The 18,397-nt window shown below is 41.4% G+C and overlaps 1 protein-coding gene across 2 annotated transcripts in view; it reads left to right on the top strand.

Moving 5' to 3' along the window:
• The window catches only part of CSTF3 (cleavage stimulation factor subunit 3), a 79,518-nt gene that overhangs the window by 7,430 nt on the left and 53,691 nt on the right, over window positions 1-18,397 (top strand). For both annotated transcript variants that reach the window (XM_040328294.1, XM_040328295.1), the window contains exons 2-3: window positions 6,565-6,666; window positions 6,778-6,873. In XM_040328294.1, coding sequence (XP_040184228.1) covers window positions 6,565-6,666; window positions 6,778-6,873 — 198 coding nt within the window. The remainder of the gene's footprint in view (window positions 1-6,564; window positions 6,667-6,777; window positions 6,874-18,397) is intronic.

Below are 18,397 nucleotides of genomic sequence, written 5' to 3' on the forward strand. Positions count from 1 at the left end.
AGGTCTCAGATACAGTACTGGCAATACACCCCTTTAAAGGGGAAGGCGCATGTGACATAAATTTATATACAATAGATCCACTTGTGAAAGGTGGTGGGAGACTCTGAGCACTAATGCATGTGATGGAGGATTGAAGACACTGGAGTACACCTTGGGAGGATGTTATTTGATGAGATTGAGGTGAACAGACATTTTGTTTTTTTGGCATATAAGCACTTTGATACATAGAAGTAATATATATGATATATGTTGTAAAGTGTTTTATGCAAAATAAGTTTGTATATATGTGTTTTTTTTGCATGAAGTCGAATAGTATACATGGTGTAAGTTGCAGTTTCCATGAAAATAAACATGGGTATCCCATTAACAAAATGTCTTTGGACAGTGAAAATAACAGCAGCAAGTAGTATGTAGTACTTTTTTTCTCTTGGAATTGGACAGCCTTAAAGGGGTTGTAAAGGTACAATTTCCCCCCCTAAATAGCTTCCTTTACCTTAGTGCAGTCCTCCTTCACTTACCTCAATCTGGGTCATGGATCCAGAAATTAAAAGATTGTGGGGGGGGGGCTGGGGGTGGTTTAGCCTTCCTTACTCTACTGAAAACAAAAGTATTCTTAATTGTGTTGTTGTGTCGGTTTTCCTCTCTCCCTGTTTGGTGACACAATAGTCACTGGGGTAGTAAGGGGTCACAATGCTGTGGTGGTGCAGAGATTAGTGCGCTGCTGGTGCCATTCATTATCCACACCACAACATGACTCTACATTGCATAGTAGTGTGCAGGGTTACAGAAATGTTTTCTGTACCTTTTTGTTTATAGTTGCGTTTGGCCGTCCATTCCAAAGAGAGGAAATGTACTTCTTGTAATGTACAGAATATTGTGCATGAATTTACACTACAGGAGGGGAAGGCCAGACTCCTGCATAGAAGTATAAAGATGACAGAGGTTCTAATCCTTCTCTATACAAACATGAAAGTTGTGTTCTGCTCTGTTTAGCACTCGGCCTCTTGACAACACAGCAGGAGGTGTGGAATGAGATTCATGAATGTAAATATTAGGATGATTTCATACCTGAGCAGAGCGGTAAAGAGGAAGTAACCCTGATGGGTGTTACTTCCTCTTTGTTTCCCTGCAAAGGTAAAGCATAATGGGCTACTATGCATCGCATAGTAGCCCATTATGTGACACTTACCTGCAGGAGAAGCACGCGATGTCCCCGTCTTTCTCGCGAGTAGCGAGCAGCCATTCTTCACCCCTCTTCCTTCCGTGGCTGGAGTCGCATGATGTCACTCCCGCGCATACGCGTGGGAGCCTCTACTCACGGCATGACGCGAATTAGAAAGGGCACGGCGTGCCCTTCCTTACTCTGGCGCATGCGCAGAACAAATCGCTGTATGGCGATTTGCAAATATCTCGTAGACCGTGCAGGTCTGGGAGATATTTCAAGCACCTACAGGTAAGCCTTAATCTAGGTTTACCTGTAGGTTAAAGTGGTTGTAAAGGGTTTATAACCACTTTAACCACTTGTTTACTGGGCACATAAACCCCCTTCGTGCCCAGGCGAAATTTCAGCTTCCGGTACTGCGTCGCTTTAACTGACATTTGCGCGGTCGTGCGACGTGGCTCCCAAACAAAATTTGCGTCCTTTTTTTCCCCACAAATAGAGCTTTATTTTGGTGGTATTTGATCACCTCTGCGGTTTCTATTTTTTGCGCTATAAACAAAAAAAGAGCGACCAATTTAAAAATATATTTATATTTTTTTTACTTGTTGCTATAATAAATATCCCAATTTTTTTTTAAAAAAACTTTTTTTTTTCTCAGTTAAGGCCGATACGTATTTTTCGACGTATTTTTCTAAAAAAAAAATCGCAATAAGCGACTGGTTTGCGCAAAAGTTATAGCGCCTACAAAATGGGGGATAGATTTATGATTTTTTTTGTCAGGGCTGCGATATTGCGGCGGACGTATCGGACACTTTTGACACAATTTTGGGACCATTAACATTTATACAGCAATCAGTGCTATAAAAATGCACTAATTACTGTATAAATGTGACTGGCAGTGAAGGGGTTAACACTAGGGGGTGAGGAAGGGGTTAAATGTATTCCCTCATTGTGTTCTTATTGTGTGGGGGGAGGGGACTGACTGGGGGAGGTGACCGATGCTGTGTCCCTATGTAAAGGGACACAGATCGGTCTCCTCTCTCCCTCACAGGATGTGGAGCTCTGTGTTTACACACAGAGCTCCACGTCCTGCTGTGTCACCGACGATCGCGGGTGTCTGGCGGACATCGTGGCCGCCAGGCACTCGCATCGGCTCCCGAACGATGCGCCGGGCACGTTGTTTTCCCCGCTGCGCGCCCCCAGTGGTGCGCACAGGGAACAACTCAAATTGAGCATTTTTAGTTCCCATTGATGTCTTTTTGCTGAAAAATGAAAATGTTTGCCTGTAAAGTAGCTCATGTTTTTTTGAGTGGCGGGGGTCCAGCTCCAAACAGAATGCTCAGATGTGAACAGGGGCATTCGAAAGCAATGGAATTTGGATTGTTGAGTGCTTTTAGTTTCTAGTTACAAAATGCGTAGGTGTGAGTTCACCTGTTCACATATGTGCGACCGTGGGGTCCAGTGCGTGTCTGTTCAATTGTTCAGATTCATTTTTAGGTCTGAATTCGCACCTGAACTGAACCCAAACATGCACAAGGACCCTTTTCCAATCCCCTCCATGGCTGTCCTGGACCAAACAGCCTTCCTTGGCCAAGCTTTCATGGAATCCTTGGGTTCTTACAGAGGTTTGCAGGAGTTCCTTTTGATCTTTTTCCCCATCTGTAAGGGGGGGGCTGTTTCCAGTGACAAAACATGTTAGAAGGAATGTTCTTCTCAGTGGCCATCACGCTTATGTACTGTGAGCTGTACATATAATAGTTGTACACACAGGGGTTTTGACTTTCCACCCTGTGTCTGCTCTACAGAAGCTGGTCTTGTTTTTGTAGAACGGTCATAATGGAAAACCCAGCATCCGATCAGACAATTGCTGCGGGTGCTCATCACTGTGTTCTGGCAGGGGGGCTATCCTCCTTTCAGAACACAAAGGCACAGGGGGGGAATTCACCACACTTAACATGGCTTGTACAGCTTGGTAAGGTGATCTCTCAGGTTTATTTATTTATTTTTTCAGCCCACTGGGTTGAATGAAACAAAACTTCTAGTGTGTACCTGGCTTTATTAGTAGAGGGGTTCCCTGATCCTGGCAAGTCATTCCAAGGGTTCCCACACGTTACAAATAGCTGAGAAAGGGCGGTCTTAAAGCGGAGGTTCACAGGAATTTTTTTTTTTTTTTTTAAGCCAGCAGCTACAAATACTGCAGCTGCTGATTTAAAAAAAATGGACACTTACCTGTCCATGTCGCCCGCGACACCGAGCTACCACTCGGCTTCCCCCGCAAAATCTATTCTATTATTGCGCAAAATCTTATGCCAGAACTAATACTGTTATTGAAAACCAATTGTTTATATCTGAATGGTGAGATTGTTTATTTCAGTGGTATGATTTTGTATATGAGCAGCATTGGGTATAACATATTATGTGGTCAATAATGTTTTTTTTTATAAATCCCAAATAATTTTTATTAAAAAAAGATTTGTTTTGTTTGTCAATGTGGTCAGGAAATGCAATTGCTTCTAATATATGGTGATGACATTTTGTTAAAATGTATCCATATTATGTAAACTTATTTATTTATGATGTACGTGACCAATGCATGGTGGGAAATCAAATTTCATGTTGTGGGCCGAACTGTTGTCTACTTTGTGAAATGTGATTATACACCCATAAATGTGTTAGTTGGGAAGTGCAAATTTCAGTTGTCTTTTTAGCTATTGTGCTGTTATGAATTTTCTCACGTTTTCTGAAACGATCACAGCTTCTCCAATGAAGGAGCCACTGGGGAAGAATGTGGTGTTTATTATCCTCCCAGGAGGAGGACTAGAAAATGGCTTGTTGATAAAATACAATAAAGTTAATTATAGCAAACAACTTTCCTGTTTATAATGTGGGTAATTTGCTTCTTCCTATGTTTTTTTTAGGGTCGGTAATTTTTCTATACGGCCATCTTTTTTTTTTTTATTTATTTTTTTCAAGTTTTAATCTCCTTGGTTCTATGGTAAACATTTTAATACAGCCACTTGATGCAGTATTTTATATTTTGCTGCTTTATTTGCATTTTAAAGCCCAATTCCAGGAATTGGACAAAAAAAAAAAAAAACACCTGTGTATTGAGCCCTCCTGCATTGCAAGGGTTAAAGCGAAGTTACAGCCATTTGTGTGTAGCTGCTCACTTTTAACCACTTGAGGACCGAGCCTTTTTTGAGATTTGGTGTTTACAAGTGCACTTTCTTTCTTTTTAATAAAAAAAAAAAATATATATATATATATATATATATTAAAAAAAATTGAATTTAAAAAAATAAGACCACAGTTAATATCAGGGGCCTACATATGCTTTCAATTGTGCCTTGCATACCAGAGAGACCTAAAACCAAAGGTGCTGTTTTGCGCAAGTATCAACTTATGCTCAGTAAGTACTCTTTCTGATTAAAGCAACCCATAGGGTGTGCTCACCATAGCAGAAGGTACCTTCAGGCATCTGTTAGTATCTGCAATTAACTATTAGGCGTTTACTGCATGCTTTTAATACAAATTGGTTTTACGTGCGTGCTTTGGTAATTCATAAAAAAAAAATTCTGTTGAATTAATATAAAAAAAAAAAATGTTTTTTTTAACCACTTGCTTACTATGCAGTGGGCACATATACCCCCCTCCTGCCCAGGTGAAATTTCAGCTTCCGGCACTGCGTCGCTTTAACTGACAATTGGCTCCCAAACAAAATTGACGTCCTTTTTTCCCCACAAGTAAAGCTTTCTTTCGGTGGTATTTGATCGCCTGTGCGGTTTTTATTTTTTGCGCTATAAACAAAAAAGTGCGACAATTTTGAAAAAAAAAATACAATATTTTTTACTTGTTGCTATAATAGCCCAATTAAAAAAAAAAGAAAAAAAATTTATCGGCACACTTGCCTGTCCTGGAGTCCAGCGCCGTCCGCAACAGAGGACGAGCGATTGCTCGTCACTCTGCTGCCCCTCACTGCCCGGTTCCCTACGGCGCATGCGCGAGTCGTGCTGCGCCTGCTGATTGGTTTCCGCTGTGCTCTGGGAGCCGAGTGTTCCCAGAACACAACGGGGGGGACGGGAGGTGACATCCTGCCCGCAGTCTACCCCCAGACTGTGTGGCCAGAAGTGGGTGCAAATACCTGTCTTTAGACAGGTATCTGCACCCCCCTCCCCCTTGAAAGGTGTCAAATGTGACACCGGAGGGGGGAGAGTACCGATCAGTGGGAGTTCCACTTTAGGCCCCGGACCATTGTGCTGGCCAAAGACCAGGCCACTTTTTGCGATTTGGCACTGCGTCGCTTTAACTGACAATTGCCCGGTCTTGCCAAGTGGCTCCCAATTAAAATTTACGTATTTTTTTTGTGCCCCCCCCCCCCTCCACAAATACAGCTTTCTTTTGGTGGTATTTGATCACCTCTTCCTCCCTTTTTTTTTTTTTTTTTTGCGCTATAAACAAAAATAGAGCCGCAATGTTAAAAAAATTCAATATTTTTTTACTTTTTGCTATAATATCCCCAAAATAATATATTAAACTTCCCCCCCCCCCCTCAGTTTAGGCCGATACGTATTCTTCTACATATTTTTGTAAAAAAAAAACAATAAGCGTTTATTGATTGGTTTGTGCAAAAGTTATAGCGTCTATACAAAATGGGGGATAGAATTGTGGCATTTTTATTCTTTTTTTTTTTTTTTATCGTGACTGCGACTTTATGGCAGACACATCGGACACTTTTGACACATTTTTGGGGCCCTTGTCATTTTTACAGCGATCAGTGCTATAAAAATGCACTGATTACTGTGGAAAATGACACTGGCAGTGAAGGGGTTAACCACTAGGTGGAGCTGTAGGGGTTAAGTGTGCCCTAGGGAGTGCTTCGTTCTAATTATAGGGGGGGGATAGGCTATGTGTGACACGACAGTGATTACAGCTTCTGATTACAGGCATCTTTGTACACTGTCCTGTCACTAGGAAGACTTGGAAAATGCTTGTTTACATCAGCATTTCCCCGTTCTTCTTCACCGTGAGATGATCACGGGTATCTCCGCAGATATCGAGTCCGTGGGAACCACGGTTGGGCTCGCGGCAGGCGCGCGTCCACAATGCCGCTCCTTAAAGGAGACATATATATATATATATATATATATATATATATATATATATATACACGTCTTTTTGTCTGCCCGTGCCATGCTGCAGATGTATATCTGGATGCGTCGGTTGGCAAGCGGTTAGGCATTTGCAGATAATTTAAGCGATTTGTTTATCGGCATAAATGTAACTTTGCATTCTGATCCTTGACTGTAGTTTTGCTTTGTTTACTTGCATATCAAATGGGCACAACATTTTTTTAGAGCCAATTTAAACTTTTTCTTTCTCCCTTTTTTTATTTTTTTGTAAAGGCTGCAGAATACGTTCCGGAAAAGGTTAAGAAGGCAGAGAAGAAGTTGGAAGATAACCCATATGACCTCGACGCTTGGAGCATTCTCATTCGAGAGGCACAGGTTTAGTGACATAGGATTACATTACATTCTCTCTGTCCCAATAATGGCATAACATTTCTTTTGGTCTGTATACATCTATAATTCTGTAAATGCTGTTTATTCAAATTCTAGAATCAGCCTATAGACAAAGCCCGGAAGACTTATGAGCGCCTAGTGGCCCAGTTCCCAAGTTCTGGCAGATTCTGGAAACTTTACATTGAAGCTGAGGTTAATATTTTTTTTTATTTTTTATATATATATATATTTGTGGGTTTGCAAACACTACATTGCATTGAATATATGGTATTAAGAAGGGACAACACACGTAGAACACATTAAGTTCAATAACTCTTCTTTCCTTGTAAATCAGGTTTAAAGTATTAGCTGCTGACATTGCACGAGTGTTACTACACTGATGATTGTTGCATAGTGATACTGCAACAACATTAAAGCGTTTTAATTGTATGGAGTGCTTTAGACTTTTATTTATTTGTCGTGTCAATTTATTGCCTCCTGTGTCATTTATTATTAGGTCTAATCAAATTTCCACCTAATACATTGCAAAAATATTTTGAATGGTATCCTGGAAAAGTAGTTGTGTTTTTGTAATAAAATATTATGTAATGTTTTCATGTGGGTAGTCTATAATACCATGTATTTCTTTTTAGCATTATGCTGTTTGTTTGCATGCGATATAACCAACATTTCCTCCTGCAGCTTTCATTCCAGCAGTTTATTTACCACCTCCACGGTTGCATAAATTATATTTAAAAGGTTTGTGTTGCACAGCTAAACACACATACAGCCTGTACTCAAGGTAGCTGTTGATGATTAACTGTATTGAATATAAAGTGTTTAGCACAATTTATTAGATGGGTATGAAAGTAGAACTATAAACATTTTTATTTTATTTTGGATAGAGTACAGGAGGGTTATATCTCCTGTCGGATATTTTTTTTCACCATCTGTATCCCATTGGGGAGATTTACCTTCTCTTCCTGTCCCATAGCCAAACGGGAAGTGAGTGGAATTCCTTGGGGACCCCCAGGTCACCGAAACTAGTAGCCATATTGGTACATTTCCCCTCTATTACTTTTTTTTTTTTTGGGGGGGTGGGGGGACAATGCAAAATTTGGGTTTTTCTTTTACTTTCAATGATGATGGTAAACAGGACAAATAGAAATTATGAATTTTCTAAATGGGGACACGGCAATAAAAACTGATAAGTGTTCTAATCCCTCTCCACTCTATTCAAAATTTAAAGAAAGTTTGTTGGCTCGCGCTAAACATTAAAAAAACGATTCAAACAAAAGATACTAAATAGAATGGGGTACTGATGGGAACTGTTATTCCTGCCTTTTATATGAAAGGATGCCAAATTTGGCTTCTGCTGCAATAAGATGAGTTTACTGCATCAGAATAGGTGAAAAGGGAAGCGATCTGCAGATGTGTTAACTGCGCTCTGACAGTACAGATATGAATAGATAATGTCCTTGTTTGTGAAATGTCACACCACTCTTCATTCATAGCTTTCCTTTAAAGGAGTTCATTTATTGTATGGGTTATTTGTACACTTAATAAAGTGAACAGTGTCTTTACATATGGGGGGGTGTCTAAAAGAAATCTGTTGGGTTGTGTACAACCACGCCACATTTCATATAGGTTTTAAAGCTAAAATCCAGGAAATTACCCACTTTGATAAATGTGCAGGCATACTATGGGTTAAGTGAAAGCTATCCTTCTGGAGCCCCATAAAACCATCATGTAAATGAAAGGACAAGTTCACCTTTGTTTTTACCTGCAAAAAAAAAAAAAAAAATGTGCTTTTATTTTCTGTTGCAGGAGCCTGTACAGCATTGTACCAGCGATCAGCTGAGGAGGCGAATGTTGTGGATGCACGTAAACTGACCACGGTGTCAAGGCTCAGCAGCCATGATAAACCGTGGTCAGTTTACAGGGGGGAGGGAAGGATCAGCCGGCTATTTTAGGTGATGCAGGGAGCCAAATTACAAAGCACAAGCACCATGCTGCTGTACATGCTTTAAAGGAACAGGATATCCTCCCCCCCCCCCCGCCTTTTTTTCTTCCCCCAAAATGCTACACATCTGTCATTCCAGCTTGTATCTTAGAAATTTCACAGCTGTGTGTGGAACGCCTAAAACTGGCCATGTACAAAAGTGCATGATTGTTCCCCGACAATAAGATTTTCAAGAGATCTGCAAGTCATCCACTTGTCTGAGTTTGTAGAGCAATCAAGTATTGCAATCCTGTTTCCTCTATATGTTGTATTTCCAGATTGCAGGAAAAAGAGCTCAGGTGACATTTGAATGTATGGGTGCAATGTGCTGGTAGAGTACAGTGGAGATGTTTGCAGAGTTTTGTGCATAAGAGCAGATGCTTGGGTTGGCTATGGAGTTGAGAGAATGGCTTGCGTTTCTGCTGTTATGTATGTAGCCAACTTGTGTAGTTGTAGGCAGGAGATGACTCCTTTGTCTATGGGAACAACAAATCGCTTCTCTTGCAGACCCCTTTTGAGTATTTGTTCTTTTGGGGAGAGGGATGTAGTCTGCAGATTTTATACAATCCGTACTGATTAGACTAAGGCCCCTTTCAGACTGGGGCGGGAGCCGCGGTGGCGGTATAACACCGCTAAAATAGCGGCGCTATACCGCCGGGATTGCCGTGGGAATCAGCCGCTAGCGGTGCGGCATTAACCCCTGCTAGCGGCCGATAAAGGGTTAATACCGACCGCAATCTGCCTCTATACGGTATTGCTGCGGTTTCCCATTGTTTTCAATGGGAAGGAGCGGTATACACGCCGCTCCTCTCACCGCTCCAAAGATGCTGCTGACAGGAGATTTTTTTTTGTCTCCCGCCAGCGCATAGCCTCAGTGTGAAAGCCCTCGGGCTTTCACATTGAGTCTGCAGTGAAGAAGTTTTTCAGGCGGGATAGCGGCGCTATTTTTAGCGCTGTACCGCCTGAAAAACTCCTCAATGTGAAAGGGGCCTAAGATGCACCTTTGCTCTGTGCTGCCCCAACATGTCTGTGGGAAAATTGTCCGATAGACATGCCTACAGATGTTTCCATCAAGGTTAGTTTTTTCTTGTATGTGTGCCATTTGTTGAATACTTCATACACTGAGAACTGAGGGTTGTCACAGCTCTGAGTGAATGACAGCTAAGCCTGTGAGGGAGAGAACAGCTACAGACGGGCACAGCGCTGAATTCACTGAGAGCTCAGTTAAGTATTGGAGAGGATGTGGGGCTGATACTGCCACCTGGATAATTGGAGGGAGATAGAGATATTTTTTACCTTAATCTAAGGATTGCACAAAGGTAAAAAATATCATGCCATTAGAACCGCTTTAAAAGCTTTTTATATATATATATATATATATATATATATATATATATATATATATATATATATATATATATATATATATATATATATATATATATATATATATATATATATATATATATATATATATATAAAATATAACCTTCCAATCTTGTATAGGATGGCCATAGGTAAACGGTTATTTTTTTTTGAAAACTTGAATAAGTTCTCGTACTTTCATTGAATGAGTGGCATTCTCACTGCTAGTAAAAGGGGTCCAAGCACACATACACTATTTTGTCCTAGATTTAATGCTTCACCTGATCAGAAATGTGCAGACTTGTCCAGTCTGTGAAGAATCCTGTAATTTGTGGGCCACAATTGCTTGTATGGCTGACTTGTGTGATTCTGCACAACAGACAGATCTGAATGAATGTGTTGGACAAACCATATCTTGTGACTTGGCTATTATTAGAGGTGTAGTTTCACATTTTGCTAACAGAAAATGTACTACTAATAAAGGCGAACTATAGCCAAAACTATTTCATATAGTTTAGTGGTGGGAAAGCTTATAGGATTGTATTGCTGTCTGTCTTTGTTGGGAAATATAACGAAGGGCACATAGTACATATTTTTAGTAATATAGGGAAGAGTTGGAACATCTGTTTTTTTTATTGCCTTCCCGATGATGCCTGCTTCCCACTTTTTTTTTTTTTTGGGCTGTCACAGATGCAGGAAATACGTAAAAGCCCACCCACCACCAGAAATGCTCACACTTCCCTACAATATACAATATTGTATCTAAAACTCAAAACCTTATTGCTGTATGAAAGACTTTGCCTGCATGCTAAGTTGCTGTTTTCTTAAATTTTTTTTAATTTTATTTTTTTCAATACTTTATTTTTGCCATAAAACACATGGTAAATACAGAGACAATGCTCAAGTGTAGGATTCCAAAAACTTAAAAAAACAACAAGAAAAGGTCCAGTTCACAGAAATGTGTATCCTTGTAATCTCATCAGTTAACTAAAGTGCAGACTGCGAACGGCCAGATCTAGGGAGTGTCCGTATGACAAATTTTTCACCGAAAGAAATCGTGTTTTGATAAGTTGCTGTTTTCAACTGCTGCATGCAGGCAGCGTTTACAAGTGGAGCGCCTGTAAAGCCTCATCTGCAATCCCAATGTGAAAACCTGAGTCCTTTAATGGGAAGGGGGCGCTTTAGGAGCAGTGTATTCACCGCTCCTAAAGCGCTGCAAAGAAGCTGCTTGCAGGACTTTTTTTGACGCCCTGCCAGCAGGCGCCTGAAAAACACCCCAGTGTGAAAGGGGTCTTAAGGGAAATCCACTCTGCACTACAAGTGTACTTGTAAGTGCAGTCGCTGTAGATAAGAGGGGAAGCTCTGCTGATTTTTATCACCCAAACACGTGCAACCAAAAATACTTTTTTTATTTTTTTTCCTTGCATGTCCCCCTCAGATCTACAGCTACTGCACTTGTAGTGCAAAGTGGATTTACCTTTTGTAAATAACACTGTGTGTGTGTGTGTGTGTGTGTGTGTGTGTGTTTCAAGTCCATGCACCCATTCCTGCATGCATAATTTTGGCTGCGTCTGTGCAGCCGCTGCGTCTCAACTATAGACTGCCTATGCGCAGCTTCATGGTGAAAGCAGACGCAGAAAAGAGTGGCTCACACGCCGAATTGTGTCGATGCCTGTTTGAGCCCTATGAGGCTTCAAGGGAGAAATGGGAAATTGTGTAAAGTGGACTAGAGTGGTAATGCAAGATGTACGTTATCCCTCATGGTGCTTTTTTTTAAGTGGTTTTATCAGCATTCTGTATATAAACACTGACAGTTTCTTGTCTTTAGTAGACCCCTATCTTCTCAGATTGTTAAACTGAACTCCAGGCAAACGGCTAACTATGTAAACCTGCGAAAGGATTTGTACATCTTTTCAGCTTTTTTTTTTTTTTTTTTCTGTAATCCTGGAACCTCCTCCAAAACGGCACGGCCAAGCTTGTGACTTCACTACAACCTGATCTGAGTCCTGCCCTAGTCTGGTATTGAACAGTGATGGAGCAGCTGCACTCTGATGTCGTCTTCCTCTGTTCTTTCCTTGTACAAGCTTGTTTTAGTGTTAATGTGCCAATGTTATGCAAAGCAATAAATCATCATTTGGCTCCGGTTGCTGTCTCTACTACTTGCAAACAAAATCCTTTGTTGCATTGGGTAACAGTAGGATACTTTTCAAAACATTGTACTGTAGGTACTTATGCTGTGTATAAATATACATTTTGAGTTTTTGTATTTGCCCATATAAAATTATATAAAAAAATTTTTTTTTTCCATACAAATATTGTGTTCTACAAACACTGTTGTATCTCCATGTTAGGATTTGGCCCACCCCAATTAATTTCCCTGTTACTATGTAAAGTCTAAGGCCCCTTTCACACCAGCGACCTCCTCTATGGAGCGATGTCCGCTTACACCCGCTGCCATCCGATCTGGCCCACTAAAAACGGACAGATGGAGATCTGTTCTCCATCTGTCTGTTGGATTGCAACAGACAAATTCAAGTACTGAAATGTACTTTTTGATCTAAATTTATGAGATGCTGCACCTGTATTTGATCAGCTTCAGTGGAAACCAATGTTATTTTACATGTCATGTGAATTGGCAGTGGTTCAAAACCCATCCAATTCGCATATATGAGGGCTGAACCGTAACAATTTCAAAGTGACTGTCCCAAGGACCGACCGTTTCTTCTCAATAACATCCAGTGCAGGAGGCCAGGTTTAACTTTTTAGCCCTTTGTTAGGATAGACAATCTACAAATCTAGGTAGAAAATGATAATGTGAACTGCCAGCACAGTACAGATGGGATCAATAGGTCCAAGTCCCCTCATAAAATGAGCTAAATCTGGCCACAGATGGATCTTGTTTGTTTTTTCTTTTGTTCAGCTGGGGGCATCCAGATTCGGCCACAAAATTGCCTGTTTCTGGTGTCTGTGGGATCAGTTCCATCTTATCTCCATCTCTCAATTGTGTCTGTCGCCTTCTCCACAGGATTGAGATGGAGGACATTTTGGTGATTCACATTAAAATGGATTGTCTGTTGAATCCCAGGTCCCAAGGCATAGATGCCGATCTCATTTCGTCACCCCCTACTCTCTTTAGGCTGGGTTTACACCTATGCAAATTGAATGCGGGTTCAGCATCCAATTCGCATAACAGGAGATGGTGATCAGCTAAGGAGCCGGTTCACATATCTCCATTGTGGCTGCGGAGTGGCTTGCACAGGAGTACTATGCGTCTTTGGCTCTGTTTCAGGACCGAATTCAGGCAAAAATTTGGCCTTGATTTGTCCCTGAAATGGAGAACAGGGACTCTTCAGACCCCTGCTGCAAACTGCATCCGTCGGAGGTGTGAAGCCAGCCTGAAGTTTGGGAAGTCAGCTTTTTGCATAATCTATCATTGCATTTGGAATGCCTATTTTGAATGCTGCGAGACCACATATATTCATCCTAATGAAGTACTCATAGGAGGCATCTTGTCATTACTCCAGTCTGGTTTAGATCACCATTTGGGTTACAGTACCCTCGAGGGGCAAATGTTTGCCTTGGACATTCTGTTTCAGAAACGGTTGGCCTCTCATTTCCTAGTTGAGGCATTTGTGCAGGTTGTCTTACACACATCTCTTCTGCAGTAATTTCACTTGACTTTATGGTTCTTAAAACCTATAAGAGATTGTTCCTGGCTGTTATTGCTTCTTTCACCTATGTGAGCAAGGTCTCTGAGTTGGCAGGCTTATTCTGTAAAGAGCCTTCCTAGCGTTGCACAAGAAGGTTGTGGTGCTACCTAAAGCTTCTATGGTGTCCCCTTTCCACCTCAGCAAGGACATTGTTCTCCCAAAACCTCTAAATGTAACTTCTCCACTTCTTTTAGGTGCCCTCTTTGTGCATATTAAGGATTTCTGCAGTGGGCTCCCTGCTTCTTATGCCGCCATTGCTAGGTGGATTAGACAAGTCCTTATTCGAGAATATGGTATAAAGCAGGGATATGCAATTAGCGGACCTCCAGCTGTTGCAGAACTAAAATTACCATGAGGCATCGCAAGACTGACAGCAATAAAGGATGACACGCAGAGGCATGATGGGACTTGTAGTTTTGCAACAGCTGGAGGTCTGCTAATTGCATATCCCTGGTATAAAGGCTAGGGATAAATATGTTGTTGTGTCATCGGATTTCTGGCTCTCGGGATCAGTCAGTTGTCTTTCAGATTCATTCAGGTTCCCTACCACCTAGTCTTCTGTTTGAACATTTACATTTTACCAGGCCGCCTCTGATCTGACTTTTTTTAATTTTTTTGGACAACAGGACAGGACACGACACTGGTTGCTAGTTCTCTATGCTCTTCCTGTTGCTGGCTACAAAACTGAGACTAACTACAAGCAGGACGTCGCTGCAGTGTTTTTTTTGTTACCTATTGTCCAATAACCTGAAGGTGGCTGCATTTAACACATGGATAAGGACTGTCCTGTATTCCAAGAGTTTTTTTTACTTGCAAGTCAAAAATATTGTTTTTGGTGAAACAAGCCAACTCTTATTTTTAAAGTGGAGGTCCGCCCACCGCTGCAAAAAATGAAAAGCCAGCAGCTACACATACTGTAGCTGCTGGCTTTTATTAATAGGACACTTACTTGCCCTGGAGTCCAGCGATGTTGGCACCGCAGCTGTTTCCATGAGCTGTCGGGAGCTGCCGGCAAGGAAACCCGGCAGTGCAGCATTACGGCTTGAGGCACTGCTGTGCTCTCCTACTGGCCCAGCAGCAGAGGGAGACGAGCCGCTGATTTAATTCGCTGCAGCCATTCTCCTGAAAGTGGGGACAGGCTACCTTCTCATTTTATGAAAGGTGGGTTTCTTTCATCATAAAGTATTTACTTTAAACCGGGCAATTTGCAATAAAATGTCATTCTTTTTGCATTAAGACATTACTTCTGTAATTTTTTTAACATCATCTTTTCAAATCTTGCTTCAGTAAATTTGGTATCAAGCACACTACAGGCATATTTTCTGCTCAACAGTTCCTCACAAAATCACAAGTTTGGGGTTCTTTCTGCCTGTAAGAGCATATGTCTGTAAACTCCTGAAAAAGCCATAGTGTTGCATGTACATGGATACATTGGCTAACGCGGAGGGGAGTTTCCAGGCAGAAAAAACGTGCTCAAAAGCCTTTAGGGGCAGCTTCTTTGAGATGCGGTGTGCGTGAGCCCTTATATCTTTATTTCAGCTCAGGACTTTACATTTTATGCTTATGATGTGTACGATATGTGCATCCATCTTCTTTGCTTTATAATTTTTAGCTGTAGCTTTTTTGATTTTTACCCCTGTATTTTTGCCACGTTTATTTTAAATGTTGTGAAATGCATTCCCTAGACTGTTTTTAGAATTTAAGGCAACCTGAGATGAGCTTTTTCCCTTTTCAGATTTTTGTTTAGATCTTGCCACTTCTTGTATTTAACAGATTTTCTTTTTTTTTTTTTTTTAAATATGCCACCCATAAAAAAACACACATTAGTGCTATCCTTTGATGCCCTCAGAAGCTGACTGCTGGTCCTTCTCTGATTTGAGTGATGGCCTGCATCATTCAATCTACTTTGTAGAGACCAGGATGTCAGATGCACATCTTGGGGCTTCATCACCACTCATCCAGGGCTCGCAGTACTAGTCTTGGAGGCGCTCACTTGTCCAGGGGGAGGCAAAGCCTGCTGTTGGAGGCAAAGATTAAAGGAACACTAAAGGTACAATTTTTTTTTTTTTTTTTTTTTTTTAAATAACATACATGTTATACTTACCTCCACTGTGCAGATCGTTTTGCACAGAGTGACCCGGATCCGTGTCTTCTGGGGTCCCTCGGCGGCTGTCTCGGCTCCTCCTCGCAAAAGCTTTCCACGTTCATGCGAGCTCCCTCGCATGGTGGAAAGCTTTTGCCATAGCCGCCGACTGTATCACTCGGCCCCGCCCCCCGGCGCGCCGCGTCATCCGCTGTGATTGTCGGCAGCGCCAGCCAATGGCTGCGCTGCTATCAATCCGCCCAGCCTAGCCAATCAACGGCCAGGCTGGGAACCGAGCAGGATGACAAGCACGCGCCCGGGACTTTCGAACGGTGAGGTAAGTAAAACGGGGGCTCGGGGGGGGGGGGGCGTTGCTGTCAGATGTTTTTTTACCTTAATGCATAGGATGCATTAAGGTAAAAAAACTTTTACCTTTACAACTCCTTTAAGGACCTTTGTCACTGGATCAGCCAGAAGACCACAAGATTCCAGGTATGTATAAAGCAAAAAAAAAAAAGTGGGGGAGCTTTGTTTTGCTCTAAATGACATAGAGCAACCATCCTAGGGCTTGTTTATGAGATTTTGTTTGCAGCAAGGCAGGTATCACTTTTTTTTTTTTTTTTCTTAGGCAGACGTGTATTCATTTAAAAAAAAAATAATAATAATTTTATATTCTTTAATTGGCTGATGTTGGTCCTGATGCACAGGATGTGCTGGGACCATCGAGGACCCTGCAGAATTGCAGTGACACACTTGATGGTTGCGCAGAACAAATCCTTATAATCAGAAATATGTGTGGGAAACCATGTGTCTTGTTGCCTGTTCAGAAAGCTAGCCCTGGATAAATGGGGAACCACGGACAATTACAAGTATACATAGCTCATCCACTTCAGTCTTTGTTTTCCACTTTTCATTAAATTGAAATCAAATCGGGACCTCCATTGCAAAAAATAGTTGTTGGTAGTTCTAAAGGAGATTGTAGAGTTAGATTATCCACTTACCCCCCGGACCATATTGCTGCCCAAAGACCAGAGTACTTTTTGCGATTCGGGACTGCGTCGCTTTAACAGACAATTGCGCGGTCGTGCGACGTGGCTCCCAAACAAAATTGGCGTCCTTTTTTTCCCACAAATAGAGCTTTCTTTTGGTGGTATTTGATCACCTCTGCGTTTTTTATTTTTTGCGCTATAAACAAAAATAGAGCGACAATTTTGAAAAAAATGAATATTTTTTACTTTTTGCTGTAATAAATATCCCCCAAAAATATATAAAAAAACATTTTTTTTCCTCAGTTTAGGCCGATACGTATTCTTCTACATATTTTTCGTAAAAAAAAAATCGCAATAAGCGTTTATTGATTGGTTTGCGCAAAAGTTATAGCGTTTACAAAATAGGGGGTATTTTTATGGCATTTTTATTATTTTTTTTTACTAGTAATGGCGGCGATCAGCGATTTTTTTTTTTTTCTCGGTATTGCGACATTATGGCGGACACTTCGGACATTTTTGACACATTTTTGGGACCATTGGCATTTTTATAGCGATCAGTGCTATAAAAATGCATTAGATTACTATAAAAATGCCACTGGCAGTGAAGGGGTTAACACTAGGGGGCGGGGAAGGGGTTAAGTATGCCTGGGTGTGTTCTTACTGTGGGGGGGGGGGGGGGGGGGTGGCCTCACTAGGGGAAACACTGATCCTCGGTTCATACATTGTATGAACAGAAAATCAGCATTTCCCCTGCTGACAGGAACGAGAGCTGTGTGTTTACACACACAGCTCCCGTTCCCCGCTCTGTACCGAGCGATCGCGTGTGCCCGGCGGCGATCGCGCCCGCCGGGCACACGCACGGGAGTCGGGGGCGAGCGGGGGGCGCGCGCCTCTGGCGGCGCGCGTGCGCCCCTAGTGGCGGCTAAAAGGCAGGACGTCATAATACGTGATCTCGCCTAGGAGAGCCACCTTGTGGACGTATTATGACGGTGCGGCGACGGCAAGTGGTTATAAAATGTTTGAGTGCATATACTGTTGTTTGTTCCTAAATCATACAAAACACACTTTGGGATCTATGTATAAAACATTCACTATACCAATGGGACAAGCATCCACATAGAGGAAAAAATCTTAATTTTCTTTTATATATCATTAGTGCCATCTAGTGGCCATTATGCACAGGGACCTATGGTCACTACATGGCAATATGGGGAACTAAACATAGTAAAAAAAATATGGCCCTTTTTTTTTTTTTTTTTCCTTCATTCTGACTGTGCAGATGTTTGTCACATTCGTAAAGCAAACATTTTATACAGACTGTTTTTATGTCTATTTTGATGTAATTATATAATCGTACATCTATTTGTATTCCATCTCAACTCCAAAAACATGCTTACAATGTGAGATTGAGCGGGACATTTTTTTTTTTTGACCGCTTGGCTAATAAGCTAAGGGGATTTTTGATCTTTTTCCAACTGGATATAATGTGTTAGTGAGTATATCATATTTTCCTGCCATATTTTATTGGAGGAGAAGCAATGTTTCCTGTTGTCAGTATATTGAAACAAGTCGGAACACAATCAACTGA

Source organism: Rana temporaria, chromosome 11 (assembly GCF_905171775.1).
Source record: "Rana temporaria chromosome 11, aRanTem1.1, whole genome shotgun sequence".
Classification (NCBI taxonomy): domain Eukaryota; kingdom Metazoa; phylum Chordata; class Amphibia; order Anura; family Ranidae; genus Rana; species Rana temporaria.